The sequence below is a fragment of the Poecilia reticulata genome, chromosome 16 (assembly GCF_904066995.2).
Source record: "Poecilia reticulata chromosome 16, P_reticulata-male-v2, whole genome shotgun sequence".
Lineage (NCBI taxonomy): Eukaryota > Metazoa > Chordata > Actinopteri > Cyprinodontiformes > Poeciliidae > Poecilia > Poecilia reticulata.
The window spans coordinates 17,007,835-17,035,144 of NC_088845.1; the positions used below are offsets into that span (position 1 = coordinate 17,007,835).

Genomic DNA, 27,310 nt, shown 5'->3' on the forward strand with positions numbered 1-27,310 from the left:
TGTGTGTAATAGAGTTCAAAAAAGTATGTTTATGAATATATATGTAAATGAATGTATTACATATTGCCAATAATGAAGCGCTTAGTTATGCAATAGTCATTATTTAACCTTAAATGTGCTGATAGTACTATATATCCACATGTTTTTAATCTGCTATGCAAATTTTTCTATATAAATCAAACTCACTTTATACTGAATTTGTCACCAAGAGAAGATTTTCATGTTTGTTCTGTATTATGTAGTTTTTAAAGTTATAATAATAATTGGCTCTAACACATAATGAACACGCTGCAACTTAATTGCGACTCACAGGCATCAGAATGTGCCAGTCAGCCAATACATACTAACACCAGGTTATTAATTTTGGATTTGTGCCTCTTGTGAGGTCATCAGTCCAAATACACACAGAACAGACTTAACATGTTGATTTTTCTTTACGTTTTTGAAAACATCTCGTTAATTTCTTCAGTGGAAATCAAAACTGCATTAGTGGAGGAAAGAGAAAAAAAGAAACGCCTAAATAAATAAATCTCAGTAACGACAGAAAATAGAAGCTCCGTCTCAGCCATGATTCCTTTTTAAAATTTAAGTTTATTCAATCAAATGTCCATGCTGGTATAGCTGATGTGTTGTAACAGACTGGTATCCGCACTGGGTTTATGCCTGAATGATGCTGGTACAGGTTCTTCAGCTTTTTCACAGTTTACAATGGTTCTAGATTAAAAACATTGTTCTTCAATTTGACTGGATGTTAATTCAGAGACACACTCATCGCCCGACCTTGCAGATCTCCTAAAAAGGAAAAAAAAACAAAAAACAAGGCGGTTGTCTCAGCTACTGAAGTTTGTGGCTGTAAACCATCAATGCTGGAGTCAAGATGGGAGCAGAACCGACGGACGGTTCATCTGAGCCGCTGCGGGCAACACGAGGCACGCCGTTGATGGGGAAACCGGTTTTCAGAGTTAAATTAATGCATCTCTTTGTGAGTCGGACTCAGAGCTTTTACTGACCAATGCTTTGTCCCGTTCTGGCCAATCTTTGTGGAATGTGAGAAAATCATAAATACAAAATGAGCTTTTAAAAATAGAATAATAATAATAATAATAAGAAGAAGAAAAGCAGATGTTGCCTGTTTGTCTTACATTTTGCAGAGTCACAAACATTAAACCACCAAAAAGAATGTAAAAAAAACCAGACTCCTCCTTAGATCAAGTGGTTGGTCAAAACCTTTGCTCATTGAAGCACACAGAACAGGTAAATACCCTAAAAAAAGTATGAGTGAAGGGAGAATTGAAGTTGACGTTTTACATTAACAAATATCACAACTTCTATACAGTTAGCTGCACATCACACTAAAACAAAATGACCCACTATATATTTTAATGTCTGAGAGAAAAAGAAAAAACAAGATTTCAGAAAGCCAAGAAAAGTGTGTGATGAACTTACAGAAATGTATCAAATGTTTCCTCAGATTTTTTGATTAATTAACATTTCAATTTATAACCCAGGTTCATCCAGTCCAATGGTTGGCTTTAAATGTTTTGACATATATATTGCCTTTTTTTAGAGCTCTCGCTAACTGGAAAGTGTACCAAAAACAACAAAGATGGAGTGCAACAGTAAATACTACCACATGTATGGGTTTAATGTTAAATTACAAAACGTCAGCTTTGTAACGTAAAACAGTTCCCCCCATTTGTCAAAACCAAACGTTTAAGATTTTGTAAGAGAACCATTTGACTTGTTTGTAAAATTGTGCTTCTTCGATGCTGTACATTCGTCATTAAAAAGCCACCGACTTCTACACAACTCAAGAAGAAGAAGAAGAAGAAGGTTATAGATCAGCCCTCACAAACCTACAACTCAAACTACAGGAATAAATGTGGTTTTGTTTTTAATGTAAACTACATGTTGCAGTTCTTGTGTTGTCTTGTACGAGATTTCCTTTGTTACAGATATTTTACTGAAGAAAAAGCGTTTCGGTAGGAGTCTGGAACACTTTCTTACAGCTTCTAATCCTACGTAGGCCTAAAACAGCCACATAATGACCACAGTGATATGAAAACGGAGGGAAACGATACATGGCGCAGCGGCATTGATGGCGGACTGGAGAGGATGAACATGTAAAAACGTAACTGCCTCGTTGATCATCATTTACAAAGGTATATGAACAGGTATTTCATACCAGCCCCCTGCTGACAATGTCTGTAGAGAATGAGGAAATAGAAACAAAATTCACAATGCCAAGGCATCCTCTGGAACGTCCGAGTGTCGTGTTTTAGGAGCGGGAGCGCATGTCAACAGCACTGTAACTGTAAGGATATCTCAGGCATAGCATGACTTCACATTCAGGATGATGATTGAAGAGTTTTCACCTCCGGGCGGACTGCAGGAGTTCTTAATGAGACCATCGCCCGGTCACGAGGTTGGTTGACTTGTGGTAGATGTCACTGTTGAGCTCGGGCGACCCGCAGGTCCAAGTGAGGAGAATCCAGAAGCTGAAGTTAACGACGCTCGTTTGTGGAGCAGCTGTGAAACGTGCCGCTACTGAAGGACGAGACCGACCTGGAACACGAGCGTCAGCAGACTATTAGATGAGCTCTAACGCTACATTTATTCACTACACAAATAAACTAACCAACACTGAAAATACTGAAATACAATGGAACTCCTGATTAAGTTAGTCTTAAAACTTAGTAAAAACTTTTGTTTTCAGAGATTCAATGCATCATCTTTGTGGAACAGTTTATAGTAGTGTGCATAATCAGATTTAGTTCTGTGTTCAGTTTATAACATAATCCACACAAAAGTTCAAAAGTTGAGTCTGAGTTAGCCATTCCTACAGGCGGCGGTCTGAAGGAAGGAAGCAAGAGAGAAAGACAACGAAGGAAAGGAAGGCAGACAAGGAAAGAAGATGTAGGATGAAAGAAGAAGCACAAAAAGTGAAGGAAAGAAGAACCGACAAAGAAGAAAGGAAGTGAGATAGGAAAACTAGCAAAAGAACAAATGGAAGACACAAGAAAGAACGACCAGGACATCTAGGCAGTAAGGGACAGAATTAATCATGAAAGTACAAATATTTTTTTTATTATACTCTTATTTTTGCATTCTTATCTCAATCCAGAAAATATAGAAATTAAAGGCCATACTTTTCAGGTTTGTATAGGAACCCTATTTAATGCTCCTTTCACATGGTTCAAGTACTGAAACATGTTTTCTGACAACACAGAGACCAAAAATATCCTAGAATTAAAATCGTATAATTAATGAATCAGATACAGTTAACGTAATCTTTCAAATGGTTTGGCACAACAAGGAGCAGCATCACGTGAAATGTTCTTCCACTGAAAACTGCACTGCAATTCGTCTTTAGGACACAGGACTCCAGTCTTTCTGAATGATGAGATGCAAAAGGGGTTGTAGTAAAATGCTGCTGACCTTATCAGGGTCCATAGGGGGACATTTCCAATTGTAGAGGTAATACTGCAGATTTCCATCTCCTATGCCGAACTTCAGCTTCTCCAGAAACACCTTATTCTCCATCAGATCCAAGGCATTGAAAACGTCAAAACCTTTCTGTCAAACACACACACAACAAACACCGAGATGACGAGTCACCTTCTTAGGTTTCTACATTTAATGACACACAGCTCAGATATGTACATACACCGTTTAAAAAGAGACGTCACATTTTTTCCCCTCATTCCATCATTAAATCAAACTAAACATTTCCTGTTTTTTTTTATTTGCTAAATACCAGATTTTTACCTCTAAACAATTTGTAAAATGTTGAGCTTGTGATAGTTTAATTCGCAACATTTAGCAGATTAATTTAAAGGCATCACCTCAAAAATACTGATAGGCAATGATATCAGGCGAAGTGTTGATCTCCACATGTCTGCTTCATTCTTGGGTTCAACTTTCTGAAAGCACCATGTTTATCTCTTCAAGTATTTATAGAAAATTATTAACACCATGGAAATGTCCAGATTAAAAATCTCAATTTTCAAGAGGGCCTGACATGCTGCTTTTATGAGCAATTTAAAAAAAACACGCGAGATTTTATTACCACTGTTAATTTTTTATTGGTAATGTTATTTTATTAAAATGATAATATTTAATGGCAGATTTTCAGCGTGGTAATTTTTTCAGTCTTACCAAGCGGCCAACAAACCTGACTAAGTTACAGAAGCTCTGCGGTGAAAATTTGAGCAAACTATTGTGGAAAAACTTGTGGAAATAAAACCCAAGTTATACCAAATATAAAAGAAAATGTATGTGGATGTGCTGAATTTGAAGAAAATGATCTAAAACATTTTCTGAAAATATTCTCTCCCTTTCTTTACTCAAGATGTTTAGCAAAAACGGAATGATCTGGTAACAGTAAATAATCCAAACCACAAACAGTTTACTGATTTAATGTCAGACAGTGAGGAAAACTATGCGTATATACTTTTATGCAATACGTGTAAATATCTGGCATAAAGTGTGAAACTGAGGTTTTTGGCAGGAAGTGGCTCGTTACCATTTTTGCCAGGATCAGTGCATCATTCATTAAATCCAGTAGTGGAGTTACAGTATGAACGCAGTAGAATGAGTAAGCTGCCTTCAGGCTCCTATGTAGAGGGTGATGCATCACAGTTGAGGGTAAAGTGTAGAAACTAGTAAAGTCTGTCAGTACGCCACCTGCAGTCTGAAAGAGAGGAAAGCACGTCTTTTTATAAGAAAAACAACAAAACGAGTTGCTAACTTGAGGACAGGAAGTAAATGTACAGACCTCTACAACATAAGTGTCAATTATGTTTTCCTGTGGTAGGAACCAGTGAGCAACCTCTTCTTCTCCCATGGACGGTGCGAGGTGGAAACGTCTCAGGTATTTCTGCAGCAGCTCAGTGACCTGGTGGAGGTCACGTCTCTCCATCAGCCGTAGGCCTCGAGTCTTCGTGCTCTTCATGCAACACAGAAGCAAAAACATTTGTTTGATTTCTCTTACTATTAGAAAAAAACGAGAAAAGTGCAATCATTTACATCTGGTAGCCTGTAGAGCTTCATGGTTCTTTGCAACGTCATGTTTCTGCTAAGATGGGAAAATTTCACTTCCACGAGTTTCCTCGGGTTCAAAGAACGATGCCAGTACCTGATGGGGGAAAACCCCCCCCCCAAAAAAAAAAAACAGGGTAATGAAATGGGGAGATGCCGTGCCACCATGTTCTAACATCGAGTACGGTTCGTCATACCTGCATGTAGACACGGGTTTAGGCAGCACAACTCCGGCCGTGTACACCGCCTGGAATATTCCCTCCAGGTTCACCCTCCGTGTTATCTCTCGGATCAGCACAGGAGCAACGCGCTTCGAACGCAGCTTCTTATGAACACAAAGGAAGTTGATTTCTACCATCTTCTTTGTCCTGCACCAACAGGGACAAACAAGGGTTGAATCCCTGCCCGACAGACTGCAGAAACCTATAGACCCGGTTAGATGAGCTCACATGTCATAGACGCGTATGTCTGCAGGGATGGCACTGATGAATCCAACAAGCTTCTTATTTGAGGACACTCGTACTCCACAGTGCCACTGCGGTAACCAACCAGGTGGACGCAGAGCCCTGAGGGACAGCGACACTTTCAGCAAGTGGATAATAAAGTAAAAGGGCTGGTGAGAAGGTTACACTGATTCGTCATGAAAATGTATATCTTATTAATTTGGAACTTTTATAGATTTGCTTGAACTTTTCATTGTTTCAGCGTGGAACAATTACGCAGCAGAAAACTTCAGTGATTACCGTGCATTTTATTTAAACCATCCAGGCTGAAAAATATGCCAAACCCTTTAATCAGTCTTTTTGTTGTCGCTGCATTTTTTCTCAGTTGCTTTGGTTCATTTCTCAGATAAGAAGTAACTTTTTTGGCCATGACATCAAGCGTGTGCTTGGAGGATTCAAAGTGAAGCTTTCAAACCCAAGAACAGCTATGCAGTTGACAGGCACGGTGGGGGTAGCATCATACTGAGGGTTTGATTTTCACAGCAAGTTGGAAAGATTTCTGGACGATAACTTGTCCCAGAAGTTATTGAGGAAAGCAATAGTGTTGTTTTGACACCATTTTCAAGTAATATGTTAATCGCATAATAACACAAGTACACAAATATCAATAACATTTTATTTCTAACAAACAATTTTCACTGGAAGACATTTTATATATCCCAAACAAATAGAACAACTGAAATAACAAAGTAAATGGATATTAAAGTCTCCGTAAACAAAATTATTCCTTGAAAAAAAGAGAAAGTGGAGACCAATGTGCCAGACTGAATCTTTTTGTTATTCAGTCTTTGGTTAAATGAGAGAGAGGCAAGAGGAAAACAATCATGCAAATGAAAATCACACAGAATTGGTTTTGTAGCACTTACAGCAAACTAATAACAATAAAGCATATTTCTAATCTTCTGACATTGATCTCCTGAAATGGCCCTAACCTTAACCCATATTGAAAATTTTCCGTTTGAGCTTAAAAGCTAGGTCTGCGCCAGCAAGCCAGTCAATTTTAATGAAGTACACCAATTCTGTCAATAATGGAGGTTAAATAGCCACACAAAAATATAACAGAGCCTCGTTGATGTCTACAAAAAGGATGTGGCGTCTCTGTAAGCGTACTAAAAGACAGTTCTCCTAATATTAGTGAAGGTATATGTGTATTTTTTTGACTCAGCATGAGTAATTTATCCCTGTGAGGACGAGAGAAAATCTGAATAAAGTCACATTTTCACACCAAATTCTGCTTAAAATTACTTAAAGTTGTGCCCTACCCTAAAGATATATAATGGTTCAAATGAAATTAAAGCAGACATAACATTAATTTACGATGAGTGTATGTAAACTTCTCACCAGCACTGTAAACAAACGCAGAAGGTACTTACCATTTGAGAAAGTTTGGTGAATAATCAAATCTGAACATGTTGTCATCATCCTCCACATAGTTTTCATTTAACAACGTGTACAACTCTTTCAACTACAACCAGAAAGACACCTTCAGTTAGATAATTATCAGTGACCTCATTAGTTTCTTCTATCCGATACAAGCATCCCACTTACTACATCTGCATTACTAAGATCCAAGGTGTCCCACATAAAGCCTTGAGGTAAAGAATATGGCTCCTGTCTGATGTTTTCTTTGTCAGCTTCAATTGGACCGTGGCTTGTCACAACTTCATCTACAAAAATAGCACATCTCTCTCAGTTGTGAATTATTTTCCAAACAACACAAGAAGAAGGAGAACATTTTCTATATTTTAAATTTCAAAAAGCGGAAGAGTCGTTTTTTTTTTTTTTTAATAACACTGCAGAAGAGCTGAGAGGTTAAATCCTGCTTGCGTTGGTCCTAAGGTGACCAGGCGTCCCCCGTAACATGAGCCCTGCTACAAAGATGGGCAAGAGCTGGGCTGGAAACTGCTTAATATAATGACTCACAAAGGAAAAGCTTGGATGTGCAGTATAGCTAACACTCTTCTGCAGCACTGCACCCTGAGCAACTCAGAAGGATGAAATAAAAGTCGTTAGTTGGAAAATTAATGCCCTTCGTAAACAGTTGCTAAACAAAACAGCGTTTACTGCAGCACAGCAGCCATTGATTGTGATTTTATTTGCTGACTTTAATTTGAAACTTACTTAACTTTGGGACAGGCTGGGTGTCCCAGAACTGGTATTTGTGCTTGGTTGCCTCGTCGATACTCTTTGCTGGACCCTGGCAGGACAGCAGTTCCATGGCTCTTTGGATGTCCTGGAGCTTCTGAATGGGCAAGCCAGGGTTCTGAAAACATTTAAAAAAAGACATATATATGTCTTACACATATATATATAAACTGCTTTGGTCACGCAATTTTTTCCTGCACAATGTGTGATGGTTTGATTGCTTTTATTAAGCTAATTTGGCTTTCTGGACTCAAGCCTATTTCATAGAATAAGTAGGAGTTGAGTAAGCTTGGTGTTGGTTATTATTGCAAACAACTGTATATCCTCAAGTTGTAGCCTACCTGTAGTACATTACAGAAGTATTTATACCTTGAACCTTGTCACATCTCTCCACTTTACAACCACATACTTCAAAGGAGTGTCCTAGTAAAGTTCAGGGCAAGGGATTTGCTTCATGTGTTATTAAAACAAGTAGAGTAAAATATCATAAAGTAAAAAATAAAATAAAATTGTTCAACGCATCACCACAAAATGTAAAGAATACAGCACAACCTAAACTGATAGAAAGGGTGAGGAGAGAAATATGAAGCATCCAAAACTTTTTGTGCAAATTACAATGTGGGATAAGAAAAGGAATTTTATCACCCAACCACATCATGGTGTGGGGGATGGATGTCCTCCTCAGGGGCAGAGAGAGCTGGTCTGTTGATGGAAAGATGGAGTTTAAACTGCACAAAAGTGGACTCTTAGGTACAACTAAGGCGACTTCTGAAGGCAACAGGTTGCCTTTATTTAGGGGTATGAGAGTAAAGGACAATGAATATGAATGCACTCAACATTATTTGCAATTTTAGTTATAAAATCAATTGTTAAAAATGCACGACTGGTCTTTATAACTTTACGATTATACTTTGTGTTGGTATGTCATATAAAATCAAAATAAGACATTGACGTTTGTCATTATAAAGAGTCAAATTTAAAAAAAATATTCAAGAGGTATGAAAAGTTTTTTTCTCTTTTTTACAGCCCTAATATGATGCAGTTCTACAGATCCACTGTCATCATCATACCTTGATTTCCTGAGAGTCAGAAGCAGAGTCAGATTTGGCTCCAGAGCCCGAGCTGGGCTTCTCTTTTTTCCTCTTCTGCTTCTTCTTCTTCCGCTTAGCCCCCAGCTCTCCCCCCGGACTGCTACACAGATACACACACACAGGACAAAAATGACTGACTGACTCTGCTGGATACACACATATACAAAGCTAACCTCAGCTACAGCAGCCACTGACAGCTGAGCTACTTGCTGTTAGCCGACTAACGGTTTGCTCTAATGGCTGTCATGTCATCCAGGCGGGTAAAATAACAGAAACTACTACAAAAAAGGTCAAATATTCTAGCGATATAAAACAATTTAAACTAAAAAAATGAAAACACTCTAAACAATTGCCTAAATGTGGCTTAGTTGTGTTTGTGTCAGCTAACATTGACTAGCTAACTGCGCTAACCTCACACATATAAACAGGCTGCTCGCAATACCGTTAGAGCATTTCTCCCCCCGCACCCGACGGGACAGGCCACCCTCACCCCTGCATATGCTCATTCTCCTCTTCGTTGTCTCCGTCTATCCCACACGTATCCTGGTCATCCAGCTCCAGGCTCTGCTGGCTGGCCGCGGACTCACTGTCCTCCGCCATCATCAAGATGCTTAAAAAAAAACTGCCAGCAAGCGGTTTTTTTTAGAGGCTCACTGACAGGAGGCGAGAGATGGGGAAAAAAATAAAAACAAAGAAAGTATCGGGAGGGAAATAGCACCCCCTGGGGGATAAGTGAGGTGGAACAGACATTTATCGTTTGGCAAAACTCCCAAATACACAGCGGCGGTTTATGATCAAATTTACCAGGGGGAATAGAGGTCAATGTTTTTTTGTTTGCTTGTTTTAAGCAAACAAAAATGAGGGCACAGAACGAAAAAATGAAAAAGAAAAACCAAACGGGGGAGCAGGGGGAGGAAACAGGCTTTACTTGTGCCCCCACCAGGCTTAGTATTGTTTATTTATTTTAGTTTTTTAATCATTGCCTTTAAGACTTTAAAGTTGGTGTTGGTAGGTATTAATCTACCAGTCTTCATATAACACATAACTATCAGGTGATATTTTCAAAATTTCCTGTCAACTTTAAACATTTTTTAACTCAAAAACATGCCCACTGGATGATTTGATTATGATGTGCAGTGTTAGTTTTACTTCAGATATTACATAACACATGTAGACCAAAAAATAAAATTTCTCTCATTTCACCAAACGCTTTCGTCCATGTTTGCAGTATCCCCTACATGGCTTGTGGTAAACCGTAAATAAGAGTTCTTAAGCCACAAATAATTCCAGCTTGGTTGTTTATTCAGAATAACAGGCTTAAAATATAATGCAACCAATCGATTTACACCCTCAGTATTCTGTATTGCTGCTCCACCTGGAACTGGAGGTCGTTGTGGGACACTGTGAAAGAAAACCTCATTCATTACACCAACTCACAAATGATTTCGACAGAGCAGAGGTAAGAACACAACTATACATACTCCGTAACATGATTACTATGGATGCACAAATCTTGGTTGGATTGACGATTTAATAGTCAGACTCAGAAGCATCAAAAATGGACACTACCATGTTTTCAAATTAAAAAAAAAAAAAACACACTGAAATAAACATTCATTCTCCAAAAAACCAAAGGACAGGGTAGCTTCACGTACAATCACACTTAGCTTCATCTTTCCTGAAAAACCTACTTACTCTCAGGGAACGCCTTGCTGATTACTGTAAAGGCTTTGAGGATTGCAGCAGCTGGTAGACATTTTCTGAAATGTCTGCAGTGTAGCTGTAGTAATATCTGCGTGCTGAGGAAAGCACAATGCATGCTTCCCTTCACAAGGGAAAGAGAGAGGGCTGAGGTAGAGGAGGAAAGCTAAAGGCAAAGCAAAGGTGCAAATAAATAAAGTTGCAGAATCAGGTTGTTCAAAGGCACTTGGATTATGTGTGTAAGGAGAAAAAAAAAGAAAAAAGCTAAAACGCAGCAGTTAGTTGGCAAAATATTACGCAGCATTTGCTTCAGCTCCAACAATAAGCCAAGTAAGAAGAAAAAGCCCTTAATATGTTACAAGAAAGAAAAAAACTGCCCATTTCCTGGTAAAATACTTCATGTTGGCATTTAAAAATCATAGAGGTTAACGTTTACAAAAAAAAGCATCTGAAGCAGACGTGTAAAAGTGATGCATAGCCTCAAAAATAAAAATATGCAACTCAGTGGTTCAGCAAATATAAAACAACCTTCATAAGATCAACTTCACAATTATAAAGAGTGAAACTACGCGTTTTGTAGTGGTGATTTACCGTTACCAGCAAACTGGCGTCACATTATCTGATTCGGCCAAGGAGCATGTAGTCATTTAATTTGATCAGACCTAAAAGGTGACGTGAACGACCGTCATACTGAAAACCATTTTAAGTACAGGGTTCACATGTTTATATTGAGGCTGATGCTGCAGTAGGACTCAAAGCAGAGTCTACAGATTCCTATTAAACTGTACAGTTACATGTCCTGTAGTGCACATGTGCTCCAAAGCCATTAACACCAGTCATGTGGTTTAACTGGGGGTTTACTCTCACTTTTAATGGGTACTTCCTGGGATTTTGCCAATATGGCTCAAGAAAAAACGGCTGCTACGGTCAAGTCATCAATTATTTCCACCACAGTCCATTTACACCTACAAGGCTCCTTATATATAAAAAAAGGCATATATTTGTTGTGCATAAAATCTCCCAATATCTTGGCTCCAAAGTCTGTTTGTCAGCCGCTCAGTGGTCGTCTGGTGGATGCTCCTAGAGGGACCTGAATTGTTCAGTTCTGGACTTAGAAGAGATCCCAGTGCGGAAATGTGTTTTCAGTGCTTTCATAAGAGCAAAAGGTTTGAATTTAAAAGCATTTATCCTTCATGGTCTTGTTGAAGCAGTCGAGGGGCACTGGCAGTGGGGAGGTTTACATTTTTGTGTGTTGATAAAACAGTTTCATGTTTGTTTTCTTGCATTTTTTATCCTCTTCTGGGTGATTGCATATAGATTCTCTGTAAAACCATCGTAGTGTAAAATTCAAGGAAATCACAAGTTCATCTTCAAAATCCATCATGTTTTTAGTGTAAAACCCTCCCTTTGATGTGCTTCTGAACATTAAACACAGATTAATAAACTAAAATATCATTAATCTATTTCAGCACACATTAAACTGAGTGACATATTTCAAGTATTTGTTTGAGAATTTGATTGATAATGGCTTACAGTAAACGAAAACCACAAATTCAGCTTCTCAGACCTGTAAAAAGTAATGCTTAATAATAAAATGCAACAGTATGGCTCATAATATATTGGGGGCAGCTAAATTGTTCCTATAATCATCAAAATTAGTAAAAATAAACACTTTAAATATAAAACTGTGTGAATAATGAATCTCTACAAGCATTAAACAATATTCTAATTTATTGAGATGAACCTGCAAAGTGAATTTTAAAGCTGGGTTGTTACACTGACGTCACTTTGCATAAAGATTTGGACACAGAGAAACTTCCAGAAATGATTTTAGTAAATTATGGCTTGTGATTATATAATGAGGACCGACTAGAAAAATGTAAACCTCTCCTTTAACCAGCTTCTGCGACTCATTTAAGGTTGAAGGCCAGCAGGGGGCGCTCCTCCCTTCTCTGCCAGGGGCTTTTTTTCTCCTCCTCTCCATCCTCATGTGCTGCATCATCATCTGGGGAGACAGACAGCAGCGCGTGATCAGTCCTGAAAGTCATTTCCTCTGGCGTGGGCAGAGGAGGAGGAGATGCAGGAGATGCCGGGGAAACCGAGGGTGGTTCCTCTAGTATTTGGACATCCTCTGCCGTTTTCCCCTCCACAAGCCCTGATAACTGGTTCTCTCCCTTACGCTCAGCTTTGTCTGACAGGGTGGGTCGGGTTTTCCTGCCGTCAGCCTCTGGGCTGCGTTTCTCCTCAACGTCGCCTCCCCCCTCCAGATCATCCACGTACACCAGCTGGGTGTAAGCTGTGGCAGTCTTTCTCTCGGAGATCCTCTCTTCCCGCTCTGTGTCTCCCCCCCTGCGCCCCGCTCTGGGCTCATTCAGGTCCACCCCAGAGTCCAGACTGGCGTCGTTGCCGTGCCTACCACCGCTGTCATAATCTTGCTGATCTCCTGAGCTCTGTGAACTGTTTTGACAGCCCGCCCGCTGGAGGTCAATGTATGAGTGGCGGATGTGAGCGTTGGAGCGTCCGTCCAGAGACACAAACCACGCCCGGGGATGAGGCAGAGGTTTTCCTCCTCTCAGCTCCATTAGAGTCTTTTCAGCCAACAAGGTATCCTCTTTGTTTATTTCAACAAGAGCCGTTTCTCCAAGAGCAGTAGGGATAGACAGAGACTCCGAAAGGCCGAGACCCTCTGCCTCGCCCTGCTTGTTGGGGTCTGGGGTGCTGTCGGACGGGCTGGGCCCCAGAGGCTGCTGGGAATGGGAGGCGTTGAGCTCAGCCTGGATGGTCTCCAAGTCACTTTGCTGGTCGGTCTGCAGCAGGAGGGCCTGACCAGACAGCGGGTGTTCACCAGGGAGGCGCATGTAATGTGCAGGGATCACCAGTGTGGGGCGCACTCTGGAGTAGCCCTCTCCCGCACTCAGCAGGTCCACCGAGCCGCAGCAGAGCAGCTGGCCCGGTCGGGAGAGCAACTGAGGGTTGGGGCGCTCCAGGTGGTCTACAGAACGGGACAGCAGGTGGTCGGGTGCCCTGCACTCCCCTCCTTCCCCCCTGCAGGGGGAGTGAGGTGGAGAAGACGGAGAGATGCAGTCAATAATGCCAACGCTGCTCAGCTGGGTAGCAGACACCTGGCCGTGATTGGATGACGAGAGCGCATCTGAAATCTGGTTGCTGGACGAGCAGACGGAGGTGTACGACTGCCGGTAGCCCCTCTCTGTCCCGCAAGACAGGGCTGCCTTCAGCTGGAACGTCTCTGCAGACTGCCGGTAGTCCCTGCTGCGAGGCGTCAGGTTGCCGAGGGACGAGCCGTGGTGGCTGTTGTTGCCGAGAGAGCAGCGGCTGTGTTTGCTGAGGTGGATCAGACTCTGCTGACGCCGAGTGTCTTGGGGCTCGTACGAAGAAGGCTTCAACATTGGCGTGGTCATGTCAGGCTCGGTTGCTGTGGAAACGAGCTCCAGCTGCACCTAAACAAAATAACATTTGGTCATATAAATTGTATTAGACTCATTCAGGGTTGAGTACAGATATGAAGCAGCAGTCTAAGAAAATAAGATGCGATTCTTTAGTAGAACCATTGGATACAACTTTTTAGTTCAAGGATCTTAAACATGTTACACTATAATAGACTCACTACTTTTAGCCTCTTTAGAAAATTATACATTTTATAAGTCAAGTTAAGTTTTCAAACTTTTCCAGCGCAGCACTTTGGAGATAAGAACAATACAAATGAACTAAAGAAGATAGTTTCAATTCACTATTATATAATAACACTTTTTTGTTGTCATTAACATTTTGTGATAATATTCTATAGTCAACAGCAGGGACAAAATAAATAAAAATATATCAACATTTTATGTTTTTAAACATCTCCAATAAATGTTCTCCCATAGTTTCCTGCCCCTTTACTTTAGCAAATAGTAATAATTTTGGTAATTCTTTTTGGTGTAACTTAACTTCAGACAGTAAGAAAAAATGTGAATGTGTCTTTTTTGTTATCTTTAAATATCTAGTCTCAACTATAAATAAATTGTTCCAAATTTAGGCTTTTAATCAAACAGTAGATTGCACTTCGCTACCAAACTGTGCAGCCTGAACCTCAAACATTTTCAAAGATTTTATACAGAATTCAAGCACTTTATAAAGCCCATAGCGGATAAACATAACATGTATAATCTTTAAAGCCAAAGGAGGAACTGGAATATAAACTGAATGGCTCAATTGAGCCCTAAAACCTGGATGGTTTTCAGACTGCACAGGTTGTGGTGCTCTTAGCTGCACAAGGCTTCCCCATTCTGTCGCTCTTGCTCATCTTTGATCCTTCAAACTTAGAGAGAAGGTGTAACGCTGTCAGAGTGAATCCTATCTGAAAAGCTTGCAGGCATTGCCGAGTCTGACTCACTGAGGAGGCTGTCACAGCTGTTGATTTCAATTCCAGATACACTTACTGCTTTACTCTCCACAATCTAAATCTGGGGACAGACAACATGACTTTCACAGTCTTCACAGATTTTGGAAAGACATGAAGTTCACACTGGAAGTTCAGAAACTTATCGTTTAAAGAAAGCATTTTTATCTTTCTGTTTATATACTATTTTAAATGTTGGCTTTATGTTAATAACTTTTCACTATTTAGGTCAAAGAGGCGAAATTTATTTACGTGGCATGTTTCCAAAAGCACAGGCAACACAAAGTGCTCTACAAGGAAAAAAACAACCAAAATGCTAAAAGGCATCAAAAGGTAAAGGAATCAAATCAAAGAGTTTAAAAAGCTTCATATTTTAGTCTTAAATATCTGAGTGTTTATCTTTTTTCATTTTTACCACTATGTTTATAATCGATTAGTTTATTATGTCTACTATTTTGCATTTATGATAATGTCATACATTTTCTCAAATATTTTAAGACAAAATTAATACAAGTATATAAAAATCCCCTCATTGCTGTTGTAGTAGCTCTATTTTATTGGCTTTCGGTGATCAGTTCACACAAACCGACTGCGACAAGATTCAACAAAAAAAAAAAAAAAAAAAAACTTGTGCTGCTCACAGAAACTACTGCAAACCTTTAGTGACTTAGAGTTGTTAGTAACATTTAGTAAAAAAAAAATCTTTGACATGTAAAAAGCAGAAGAGTTCCCTTTATAAAATGAATAATTGAGGAGACAGACCTCATTGCTGATGAGGTTCATGTGGGACATGGAGGTTGCTTGATCCTTCTTTGTGCTGTCAAGACCAGCAGACAGAGTGAACTTGCGATGAGACCCGCGAGGCTTCAAACAGCGGCGTCTGTTCAACACAGACACAGAGGAGTGCATGAGTTAGTCGTCCAACTCCTGTTGTTTCTATATGTTGTTGCATATAGAAACAACACCACCACGAATCATTTTCCCCACCATTAATACTGAGCAACCCCAAATTCTACAGTTGACCTGTAAACCCAGATGCTTACATTATTTGGCTACAAGTCCAAAACAACGGGAATTTTATTTGTAACGCTACTAGAGTAGAAAATACAGTAAGCTAGGCCGCTTTAAATTAATGTTCTTTACAACTGTCAAGGGGAGCTACTTTAGTGAAAGAGTTGCATCCTTAGTGTACAAAGGAGCGTTATCGCAGATCCTTCCTCTAATTCTTTTCATTTAAGTATGTCATTTCTAATCACTACACAGCATTTTTCAAATCATGCTTTAAGTTTTCCCTTACTGTACAGTCTCTTATTCTTATGTGTTTGTTTTTGTATTTTTTATTTTTGTGCGAATCTGCATTTTCTCACCCAGGATACCCAATTGTAATCCCAAATAGCTTTGCATTAGGTCTGATCAAGGTATTTTTAAATGATTGGCTTTCAGAGTCCTTGACTAAGGAAAAAAAAGCAACCTCTTATGAATCAGTAAGACATATTGCTGTAAAAAGTTGATTACTATACATACCGGCAGTAGTACAAGAGCAGGCCCAGCAGGGACAGCAGAATAAAAGCCATGCCTCCCAGTATGGCCAACAGGAACATGGTATGGTAAGCGCTGATGTCCCTTGCCACTATTGGACCTTCAAAAAAATAACTTTATTGACTAAAAAGACAAAGAAACAGCAAATAAACTTTACTTATAATTTTGTCTAATTTCTTACCTGAGTTCAGAGGAGGCATGGCAGCCACCCAATACCCGAGCTGAGGAGCGAGGTAGGTCAGAGTAAGCTGGTTCCCCACCTTCTGTACCTGACCCGAACTGCTCTTAATCCAGGCACCTAAACAGACAAAACCACATTTATTAAAATCCAACTTGGCCAAAAGTTACAGTGTCAAAAAGAACTTCAGAAGAAAGTGACAAAGTGAAAACTGGATGATCCAGACTAAATTCCCATCCGACTCTCCCACATTAGGTAAAGACAATGGAGCATTATTGTAATCTTGTGCAAGAATTATTATCAATCCAACATAAGAAGTGGTAATGTATATAGTAGTTAGCGCTCCACAATTTAAAATTTTGCATCAATGGTTTTAAATGGAGATAATGATTCAACTTTAAATGAGAACATATAAGTCTTGTGAACAAAAAAATCCCCAATTTGTCTTATTATATTTTTCCCCCCTGGCCTCATTTTCTCTTGTTCTTTCACAATATGGCGACATGTAAATAAAAGGTAATATGCTGATTACTAATACTCGATTAGTTTGTTGTGTAACACAGAACAGGAGTGGATGCTACCCAGAAAAAGACCAAATTTGGTCACTACGCCTTGGTCAATATTCCTTTTCTTTGAATAGTGATGTAAAATGAAAACATTTTTACCCTGTCCTTAAAGTGACTTTGATAAGAAGCCTGATGTATTGTTTCAAAAAAGAAAAAACAGAATACCTGGGGCATTACAGCTGCTCTCTTAGAGTACCCAAGTTAAACTACAAGCATTTTATTTGCACGGTTTAAGGATATTTGACTAAAAGCTGGAAAAGTTAAACTTTTGAATCGAAAAGGCTGCAATATCCAAGCCCACCACAAGGAGGCAGCCTGAAAATACCAACAGAGAGCCACAAAAAAGAAATCACTAAACACAGCAGCAGTTTGAGCAATGTCATGACAATAAAACCACAACAAAGCCAAAGGCACTGATTGATTGGCTAATAGGGAATGTGCACTTAGAGGAAACATTCAATAGAGCCTTTACACTTCTGACCTGATGCGTTTTAGAGACAAATAGACGATATTTACGCAAACATAAACAAGAAATATTCAGGAATTTGCACGGACATTTAAAAAAGGGAAACTTAAAAGGGAGGTGGGGGAGTTTTAAAGAGCTAAAAATATAAATACAATAGAGGTCAGAGGGTAAAAAACATGCCAGCCAGAGGAAACGACAGTGGACAGACAGGAGGAATGGAAAGAGAGATAAGAGAAATGAAAGACAGGATGAAAGAAATGAGAGAGGCTGTGTGACTCAGCTCTCCTCTCACTGTGTTCAGGTCTGCTCGGATCCACTGAGGTCCTGTCTGAACCGTTTCCACCAGGGAGTCCTCTCAGAGAGTGGCTGACCCGTTTAATAGTGACATTTAATGACTCTGTTCCCACGCTTCCACACAATGCAACGCAGGAAAAGTAAAATAGTGACTGCTAAAGCTTTGCAAACATTTAGAAAGTGCACAACCCTTTTACTCGTTCATGCAAAGTCAACACAGCCGGCTATAGTTAGTAGCAGGCTCGTCTCAGGGAGCTGCTCCGATTTGCATTTGACTCCCACCTCAAGATGAAGGTGCGTCTGTTTGCAGACCGCAGACGCACACAGAGGCAGCAGGTGAACGCGATCTGTTTGTATATGACATCATTTCGCTCCATGCCAGCTTGACATCCAACAATGCAACAGCTCGTCCGTTATACAAGACAAACAGGTTTTTGTGTGTCGTCCATGTGGATATTTCATAAACAAAACCGCTTTCATTGTATCCCGGCTTTTATCAGACCCCAAAAGCACTAAGGGATTCCAATGTTTCCTCATTGTTGGATGGTTATCATGGCTACATAACTCCAAATATGTATTTTAAAACAGCCATGTGTCCAGAGAAGAGACTTATACAGAAGTGAGGGCTCTGTTGTCACTCATTTGGTGAGTTGCTAAGGAACGAGGGGTGTAGCCTGAAGCAGGGTCTGGGCTTCTGTTGTGGAAATATACGCCGATACAGGCTGTGTTTCTGTCCTCTTTAGGTTCCTGTCAGACTATCCTCAGTAAGCTCTGGATGTGGATATCTTGAGCACTTTAAAGTTTTGTGTTTACAGCCTTTAAACAGGGTCCGTCGAACCCTGTGATTATTTTCTACCATGTCTGAAGGTATAGCTGGACGAAATGGCTGAAAAACCTGTCACAACATAAGCATTTCATATCAGTTGATATCGATAATTATCAATAATTTTATATTAGGTTTCTGTTTCAAACTAGAGGCGGTACTTTTCCTGTTTAATGCACAGTTTTTATTCCAAGTCGCTGTTTTTTTATTTTTCAGTAGTTATGAGGCACGGTGGCGAGACCTGAAACTGCTGCTGCGCAAGTTACTCAACAAACTGTTGCTAGGCAACCAAGAGTTAATTGACGCTTCAAACCTTGCTTAACTGTGAGAGTTTTTAAAGTTTTTTACAAATTAAAATTAGTAAAAATTTGTGTTCAGGGTGGTGTCCACTGTGCTTCCACACACACAGCATTTTGCATGTAGTCAAAAAAGTTACACGTGCTGCCATCTGACCAGAACACCTTCTTTGACATGCTTGAACCATCCTCTAAGAGGTTATGATAAACTATAGACAAGATTTCTTTCAATAATACTTTTCTTTTTGCCAGTCTGTCAGTTTCGGTGGTCAGTCGGATCTTGGTAGGTTTACCCTTTCCATTTTCAGATGGTGAAATGAACAGAGCTGTGTGAGACTTTTAAAGACCGAAACACTGTTTTAAAACCTAAATCTGCTCTAAACTGAACCTCAACTTTTTCTTTGACTTCTAGTGTTTCACTTTTCTGTCTGTAAAATAAAAAAAATTAAAGGAATGGTATGTCTAATTTGTTTTTAGCTTTAAGTTTTTCCGTAGAAAAACATAATGGCAACAGATAATATTCTACTACGGTTTATTTTATGTACAAAGACCCTCAATATGGCCGAAACATAACCAGACAATAAACAGCTACTGTCTTTTTCAAATAATAAAAAATTATTAAGCCAAGATATATATGGAAACAAACTAAACAAAAAGGAGTGTTTGTATGCAAACCAAATTCCATGTAAATGCAAATCATGCTTGTTATATTACAAACAAGATCAGACAATGCATTAGTCATTGCAGTAGTAGGAGGATAAATGTCATTTACTGCTAGCTTCTGCAGCCTATACGTTGACACAAATGTTATGATTTTCTGTTAGTCCACTCAGCTACCACTATCAAACCATTTCAGCTCTAGATAAAACATTAAAGCACATCTAATTTTACTAGGAAAAAAAAAAGTCCTAAAGACCTTTTTTCTGCACAGGAAGAGCACAAATACGACAAAGACATAGAAGTCGTCAGGAAATGTGAGCCTAATGTGGCTGCAGAGGAATGTTTAATAGCGCAGGCTTGTGCAACTCCACTTATGATCGCTTTATTGTCTTTCAGAGCCAACTGTCAGAGAGGAACTGGGTGTGTCCCACAGTGGGACGTCTGATAAACACAGATTTCTGGAAAAACATCAGAAGGTATGTCGAGGCGTTAAGCGTTCATAAACCAATGCTGCAAAACTCTTTGCTATTGTGTAATTTGAGATTTAACAGAGCCGGGGGAGATTATGCATTCATGGCCCAAACTTGTGATGCATAACACTACTTTGATTTGCAGATTAATGTGGAACTGGGTCTGGTCGCTGTATGACTTCATGAATCAAGTTATTCATTACTGACTCTGATCTGAGTGGCTGCACAGTAAGAGTATGCACATGGTTTGTCATAATTTGCATACTGTGGTATTTTAGTTAGTGATTTGCCTTTAAGTGAAGATTCAAATAGTTACATGAAGCAACCTTGACCTTTGACTTTTTTAAGTTTTTTACTTAAAAAAGTAAAAATCTTGAGTGACTCTGCTTACCAGAACATTTAAGATGAATCCAATTTCATCAAAAGCCCCTCAGTCTTCACCCACTACCTGACATTTTTAAGAGTTAGTGAGTCCCAAATGTTTTTATTTAGCGTAGGGGGAGCGTTAAGGGAAATGGTTTAAAAAGGGACTTTTTGGTACTTGCAAGTCACCTGACAACTGTAAATATTTTTTCAGTTAACGTGTTTGAATGGCACAGTAATCCCTGTAATGTATAACTTCCAACATTTGATAGCACTGTTTATGGTTTCCCCACTGTTGAACCACAAAAGGATATTTCTGTTCTATTCTCTTCATCCCCCGTCTCAACTTTGTTTGATTTTTCTTAGATTTGTTGTGACTTCATGGAGATTTTAAAGTACAAATAGACTATCTTGTGTATTTAAAGTTCTGTGAGATGCCATTTCTGCATGTTTAATCTTAGACAAGTCTTTTAGCTTTCAGAAACTTTTCCCGAGTTTGAATTCTTTGAATAAATAACTTGTTTCTGAATCCAAAGAGAAAAGCCTTCGCAGATCCAAACTTGGTGTAAAAAAAAAGAAAAAATAAGAGAGCACCACTGCTGTTTAAGTGACCTCAACTTAAAGCAGGGCTATCCTGTGTCTTCGTCTCTAAGCCAAAGTCACAGAGGAAAAGAGACGCTCTCCCTAAACGTCCTGAGCGGACACTGAGGTGAATGCTGGCGGATTCGCTGGCGATCTATCGTTTCCTGCTATTCCATTTTTCTCAGTGCTCCTGATTAGAACAGACATAAATAAAAACAGATCTTTTGGTCATAAAACCCTGAATCAGATAAGCTTTATTGTTTTAATCAGCCTGATTATTACAGAAAAAAGCTTCAGATCCATCCAAAACATAAAGTTAGAAATAGTATGCTTTATAATTACCTATTTGTCTTGGCTGAGCTTGTTTTCTTTTCTATTCTTTTGTGATACGCAATCACTGATTAACATTAGTTGTGGTATTTCATACATATTAAAACACAAATCAATTTCAGAGGGTAATTATTAAAAGCTCAATAGAGAAGGGTGAAATAAATAAACCTGAAAAACCTCGAAACTTGTTTGATTTTGACAACTCGTGAAATTAGTTATGCACATTAAATTCAAAAACATATTTAATGACTTAATGTCACATACTCCTCTCTACTCAGTGTTTGAAACTCATTCCTACTTACCTAAACGAGGGTCAAATCTCCAAGCAGGGATGTGATCATTTTCCCTCAAGTTGCTGTCTACCGGCAGAGGAACGGAGAACGTGATTGGTCCGTTCACCTGCAGCTCCGCTCCATCACTGGCCAATAGGTGTACAGAGATGGCTGCTACTGGAGTCAGCTCAAACTTCTTCTCTGTGCCTGCGAGAGCGCAAGTGAGAGAGCGTAAGAGATAAAAATGCAGCAAAAAGGAAAGTAAGCGAGAGGAAGGTAACAGTGCAGGAGGAGGGGTGGAGACAGGAGCAAACAGCGGGGTTGTTACAAAGAAAACCAAACAACTTAGATAAAGGAGAGTCATTGAGCCGGACAGGAAAGAAAGCAAAGGAAAACAGGAAAGAAGGAAACAGAGTGGAAAAAAAAATCCTGGATACAAGAAGATGTTGAGTGTCACAAAGCAACAAAAAAAAACCAAAAAAACATGGAGATTGCTGGAGAGAGCAACTGGAGAGTTGCTCACGCTTAAGGAGAAATGGGGACATACAAAATTATTATAACACATATCAAGACGTGGATAAGATTCCCTGAAAGTGTGCAGCCATGGGGCTTGTGTTAGAACAGAGAGCAAACAAAGGGCTTATTGTGTTTCAGTAGATGAGACAGAAAGGCCTCCAGAGGTAGTGGCTGTACTTCTCCTGACTCACTCGACTCCCTCACTGCAGCTTTACATTCCTCTCAGCTGTGACTTGTTAAAAAAAAAACATGCTCCTTTACCTTCTTTGTGCTGGAGCTGTTAGTCTGACCCTCACCTGTGCTGTTGCTGCCCAGAACCTGTAGGTGGGGAAAGTGCTGGATGCGTGACGGCGAGCTTGCCACAGTAAGCAGAGCAGTCAGGTTGGCAAAGGACGTGTCGGCAGGAAGACTGAGAGCTCTGCGCAGGAAATGGATGCTGGGCTGGCCTCTTAATCCTTAGAGAATAGCAGACGGGTCACAGAACTATTTATTCAAATCAAATAAGGCAAATATTTTAAAGCATGCAAAAACATTGATGGTTGAGACTGATGAGACACTTCCCATAACCAAAATAATGGTTTCAATTTGTTGTTTTCCTGCCAACATTAACAACGTGAACTAAATTTGGATTCTGATGGTTTCCAGCCTAATCAGAAGTTAAAAATGCGTCATGTTCCAGGCAGTAGAAACACCACATTACTCGCTACCAAACACTCTTCAGTGTGGACACCGTTACTGAAGGAGAAGTGTTTTATCAGTAAGGACAACAGGAAGAATGCGATGATACAGCTATGAGTCGGTTGTTTTGTTTTGTATTTGTAAACCCCCGATTCACAGCAACAGCTAAACAATGTTATCATCAGTTCAGGGTTGTTTGCATTCGCTGATTAGAAGAAAGATTAGATTTTTAGGCTACAATCAACTGTAAAATCAGCTGATTCCAATCACCAGCAGCAGCTCTACTCCCTTAGACATCTAATGTTATTCTGTTGTGGACATATTCTACACAAATTTACCATAAAACTAAAAGAAATGGCTAAAATTACTGTAACCGTTTTAATTTAACTTCGCGTTTCACCAAGTCTCTTGAAAGCCAACAAATGTGCAATTCAAAACCGTAACATTAGCATATTTTTGTTTGCAAAAATCATTTTGAGATGCTTTGCAGGATTTGCTTTATTGTGTATACAGTTCATGTTAACCAGAGTGACTAATATTCAATTCTTCTTTTGCACTTTGACAACTCCTCAGGACATAACTTTATTTGTGTTAAATGTGCTACTTCAAAAAGATACTCGAAAATGTTATTTGCACTTTAAACGGGGCAACAATGTTAGAATCCTGTCTTCTTTTTTAGGAAGGTTATGTGCAGCAATTTCAACCTTTTTGTAAGACTATAATAAGGCAAAAATAAAGCCTGAAAATATCTCACAAGTTTGACCACAATCTTTTGACAAAGGGCAAAAAGATCAGTAATTACAGGCCTCAACAACCAAAAAGAAAAAAAAAGAAACGTTGCAACATTCTGGAGGGACTAACCTAAAGATGAGCTAAGGGGCCAAATCTTGTTTGAAGCTACAAACTCAAGAGTTGTTATGGTTTGATTTTTTCTAAAAACAAAAGAAAAGAAAAATAAGCATCATGATTGAAGTTTTGAGGATTTCAACTGACGGAGAAATAAACCTCCCTTCTAATCCCTCCTGGAACAGCCGTAGAGGAAGACATGTGCATGAAGTAGAAGATCAGGGGGTTTTCAACATATTTCTGCAGAAAGCGTTAGATTTTCCATCTGATTAGCAAAAAGCTTGCTTTTCAAGTTCTGGGCCAGTAATGAGTTTTTTGCCCACGGAGACAGACTAGCTCACAGATTTGTGCTTCCTTGGTTTACGGTCCAGATGTGCCCACTGTGCGTTTATAAACAACACCTGGGACATGGTCCGCCATCCAAAGCAATACCAGAAGATGCAGGAACTGCAAAGCCATTTTTGCCACATGCCGTAGAAAGCTGATGATGCTGCAAGTCACTCTTGAAATAGCTAAACCAGCTACAACTCTCCTTACTTTTCTTAAATAGATTAGATTGTTTGTCGCTTTTTCTTAAATTAAAGCAATGAACGATTTCACAAATTATTCTCATGAACACAGGTACCTTATCTGCAAGTCCTCCAGCTCTAAAAAACATTTGCTAAAACAACCTCAGCATCCCATAAGACATTTACAACCCAGCTATAATAATATTTGCTGAAAAGAACGGTGCACTTTAAGACCGAAACCCAGAGACTAACAAAATGCTTGTATGTTGGCTAAGTTTGCTGGCAGTGATTAAAGCAGCTCTAAAGTTTAGCTGAGTGTGTCCTTTAATAGAGCTTTTACGGATTAAGATTGAGCAGTATTATGAATTAGAGGAGCATAAGAAAGCAAAAACACATTTTCAATAATAGTCAATAGTAAAAAAAATTACTTTGAGACCATTACTTTGGAGATTTTCAATGAAGAAAATCCAAAATTGGAGTAAAGAAAGTAAAGGGAAATTTAGTCACTCAATTCATTTCAAAACCCAAAACACCGCAATAAATACATGCATTTTTTTCTCACCAATGTTTCCACATGTTTTACAAAGCATTTTTACTTTTCCCATCCTTGCCTAATGCATTTTTATAAATTCAGTCATCAATCAGGCTTAATGGAAGTAACTGGGGATCGATGCCGTAAAGATAATGCACAGGTCGACCTTTTCTCTCTCAACCATTCTGACGCCTACTTCTGACATTTCCCTGCAAAATAAAAGCAGCCCCCATTTAATTTCTCATATTTGCTGCCTTTTATGTACTTATCCCACGCTTATCCATAGGTTACATATTTAATACAATAAAAAAAGAGCGCATGTAGCCAGTCTAAGCAAGGTGATGTCATTGTGGCCTGTGTTGAGAGCAAATTCCTGAGCAGTGAGGCAGGCCCAGCAGCCTGCGAGTGCTTCCAGCTCCACTCTTTTTCTGGTGCTGTGAGATTTTTTGAACCTCCAGAATGAAGTCCACTTTCATGTTCCTTTCTAAAACTTGCTCTGAACATTCGAGTTTTAACATCGTTTTCTTTTTGCAAGGCCTTTTTTTTGTGCAAAATGAAGCAATCCCCTCACTGATCTGTGTGTTCCCTTCTTCAGTTTTCCTTTTTCCCTCCACTTTTTCTCATCTCATCTGTTCCTCCTTCTGTTGGACAATCTCTGCCCATCCCCCTTTCTAGCATTTACTCCCCATCCTCCCAAACTGCTCCACCCAGCACCCCATAACTCAGAACACTGTATTCTTCCTCTCCCCTTTTATTATGTTTATTTGGTGCCACACGCCAAGGTTTATTATCCCCAAGGTGCTTCTGCAGCAACACAAAACGCAGTGAAACAAAGTGTTGGAAACTGCGCTCCGGCACGTGCTTGGCCTCATGCTTTCAGGAGGTTTCTCCACATTAATGGAGTCTGCTGATTATTTTTTTCTTACTCTTTGTCAGAGACAAAAAGGATGAATTACACCCCCGCTGGTCACAAACACAAAAGAGCCAGCAAACAAAGAAAGTGAATGAATTCACATGACGAAGACAGCCTTGTCTAATGTAATTTGTCCTGAACAAAAAAAGCTAAACTACAAAGACACAATTGTGAATCATTTCCCTCAAATTGGATTTCTACTTCTACTGTCATTCAATCTACACAAATGACTTAACGTTTTCTATTGAAAGCCATTTTCTGTATTCATTCTTTCACGTTTAATCTGCTGAAATTCTAAAATCATCAGTAAAAATGTTCAATGTTATCAGACTTCTGATGGCGTCAAAGGATGTTTTTTGGCAGAGTTTGCACAACTACTTTATGACAGCCTAAAGTGTGCAATGAATAACAGAAGAGAGGGAGGCTCAAAATACCACAATTTGTTGGACTACCAAAGGCCTGGGTGCAGATTAAGTTTAAGGGCCTTTTTCATGAAATTGCCTGCAGTTTAACTGCAGGATGAGCCCCTCTTCAAGCTGCCTCTGCTAGGTAATAAATCGACCACTCCAGCTGGCCACATTTAACAATGATGTGTGCAAACAAAATTATGCCAGCTTGCAGAACCAGCTGATAACAGCATCATTTTCTTATGGAAAGTGATACAGCGTAAAAAAAAGAGAAAGAAAGAAATTCTAAAAATTTGTATACTTTTATTTTCAATTAAATACATTATGCTCTTGTTTAAACTAATTTATGTTTTGCAGAGGATGTTTCACATTGAATGGAAACAGACTGTCTTCTCTATAAATCATTATCTAAGGCAAACGTGGCTGCTGTATGACAGCAGTTTTCACTTTTACAAATCCATCATACTTCATAACAGGCAGAGGTTGAAAGGTCAAACAGCCTTCCTGTCCTCTGATTGTTCCTTTGCTGATTTGTCTAAATATACTCAAGAATGGACACCCTGTGGCAGCCATTTGGTGCAAAAGTACCAAGTGGCAAAGGGGTGAAATAACCAGCAGATAAGACAACAAACATGGATGCCTTCTGAGCAGCGTTTTATATTCTTACTCCGAATCTTCTCTCAGTAACAGCTTCCACACCAAGAGGTTTGGCTGTCTGGTAGCAAACAGGCATGGTGACTGAAAAGATCAGATGTAGTTTCCAGCCAGCTGGTCAATCTAAAAGTTGACCAATTTTGGTGAACAACCAAATTCTGGGAGGATCTCTAAAACCTGAGTGTGAGGATTTCTGACAGCATTTTCAGGACTACAAACATGTGTAACAAGCCTTTATCAGCTGTAGGAAAGTTAAATCCACGTAAAAGCACTTATGTACCTTGTAGACTTGACTTAATCTCCACAACATCTTCATACACCATCAGAGTAGCGGCTCTTTCTGGAAGCAGATCCAGACTGATGGAGGAAAACACTAGAAAAAGAAACAAACCACACAGTGAGAACATCGCTCAAATTCACTGCCTGATTAACATTCAGCCAACTACCTGAGCAATGTACTGATCGTTATCAGACATTACAAGTCATTAATGTTGCGTTCTACATATTTAATAGCCCAACTTTCATCCTGTGTGCAGC

The 27,310-nt window shown here is 39.4% G+C and overlaps 2 protein-coding genes across 3 annotated transcripts in view; both read right to left on the minus strand.

The window, feature by feature from the left end:
- Positions 1–571: 571 nt before the first annotated feature.
- On the minus strand, positions 572–9,481 carry nmt2 (N-myristoyltransferase 2). 2 transcript variants are annotated; one of them, XM_008432688.3, is made up of 12 exons: positions 9,270–9,473; positions 8,759–8,879; positions 7,665–7,806; positions 7,092–7,210; positions 6,917–7,008; positions 5,490–5,606; positions 5,238–5,408; positions 5,029–5,137; positions 4,778–4,948; positions 4,526–4,693; positions 3,439–3,576; positions 572–2,565 (listed from the first exon to the last, which is right to left on the minus strand). In XM_008432688.3, the coding sequence occupies exons 1-12, from the start codon at positions 9,380–9,382 to the stop codon at positions 2,545–2,547; spliced, it is 1,482 nt and encodes a 493-aa protein (XP_008430910.1). In that variant the 5' UTR covers positions 9,383–9,473; the 3' UTR covers positions 572–2,544. The 2 variants fall into 2 exon arrangements, with proteins under 2 accessions (XP_008430910.1, XP_008430908.1); XM_008432686.2 differs by having other exon boundaries at positions 4,526–4,948; positions 9,270–9,481.
- A 579-nt stretch (positions 9,482–10,060) lies between these two features.
- The window catches only part of fam171a1 (family with sequence similarity 171 member A1), a 28,051-nt gene continuing 10,801 nt past the window's right edge, over positions 10,061–27,310 (minus strand). The window contains exons 3-9 of the mRNA XM_008432685.3: positions 27,054–27,146; positions 22,531–22,689; positions 21,749–21,925; positions 16,600–16,716; positions 16,404–16,518; positions 15,642–15,759; positions 10,061–13,938 (exon numbers count right to left, since the gene is read on the minus strand). Of these exons, the coding sequence (XP_008430907.1) occupies positions 12,391–13,938; positions 15,642–15,759; positions 16,404–16,518; positions 16,600–16,716; positions 21,749–21,925; positions 22,531–22,689; positions 27,054–27,146 (2,327 nt within the window). The 3' untranslated portion in view covers positions 10,061–12,390. The remainder of the gene's footprint in view (positions 13,939–15,641; positions 15,760–16,403; positions 16,519–16,599; positions 16,717–21,748; positions 21,926–22,530; positions 22,690–27,053; positions 27,147–27,310) is intronic.

Excerpts from the sequence above, each read along its gene's own strand:
- nmt2 (XM_008432686.2), bottom strand. The coding sequence starts at position 9,382 with ATGATGGCGGAGGACAGTGAGTCCGCGGCCAGCCAGCAGAGCCTGGAG. Across the intron at positions 7,211-7,664 it reads CCAGCCTGTCCCAAAGTTAA|ATGAAGTTGTGACAAGCCAC; the intron begins GTAAGTTTCAAA and ends CTATTTTTGTAG. Across the intron at positions 5,607-6,916 it reads TCACCAAACTTTCTCAAATG|GGCTCTGCGTCCACCTGGTT; the intron begins GTAAGTACCTTC and ends GCTGTCCCTCAG.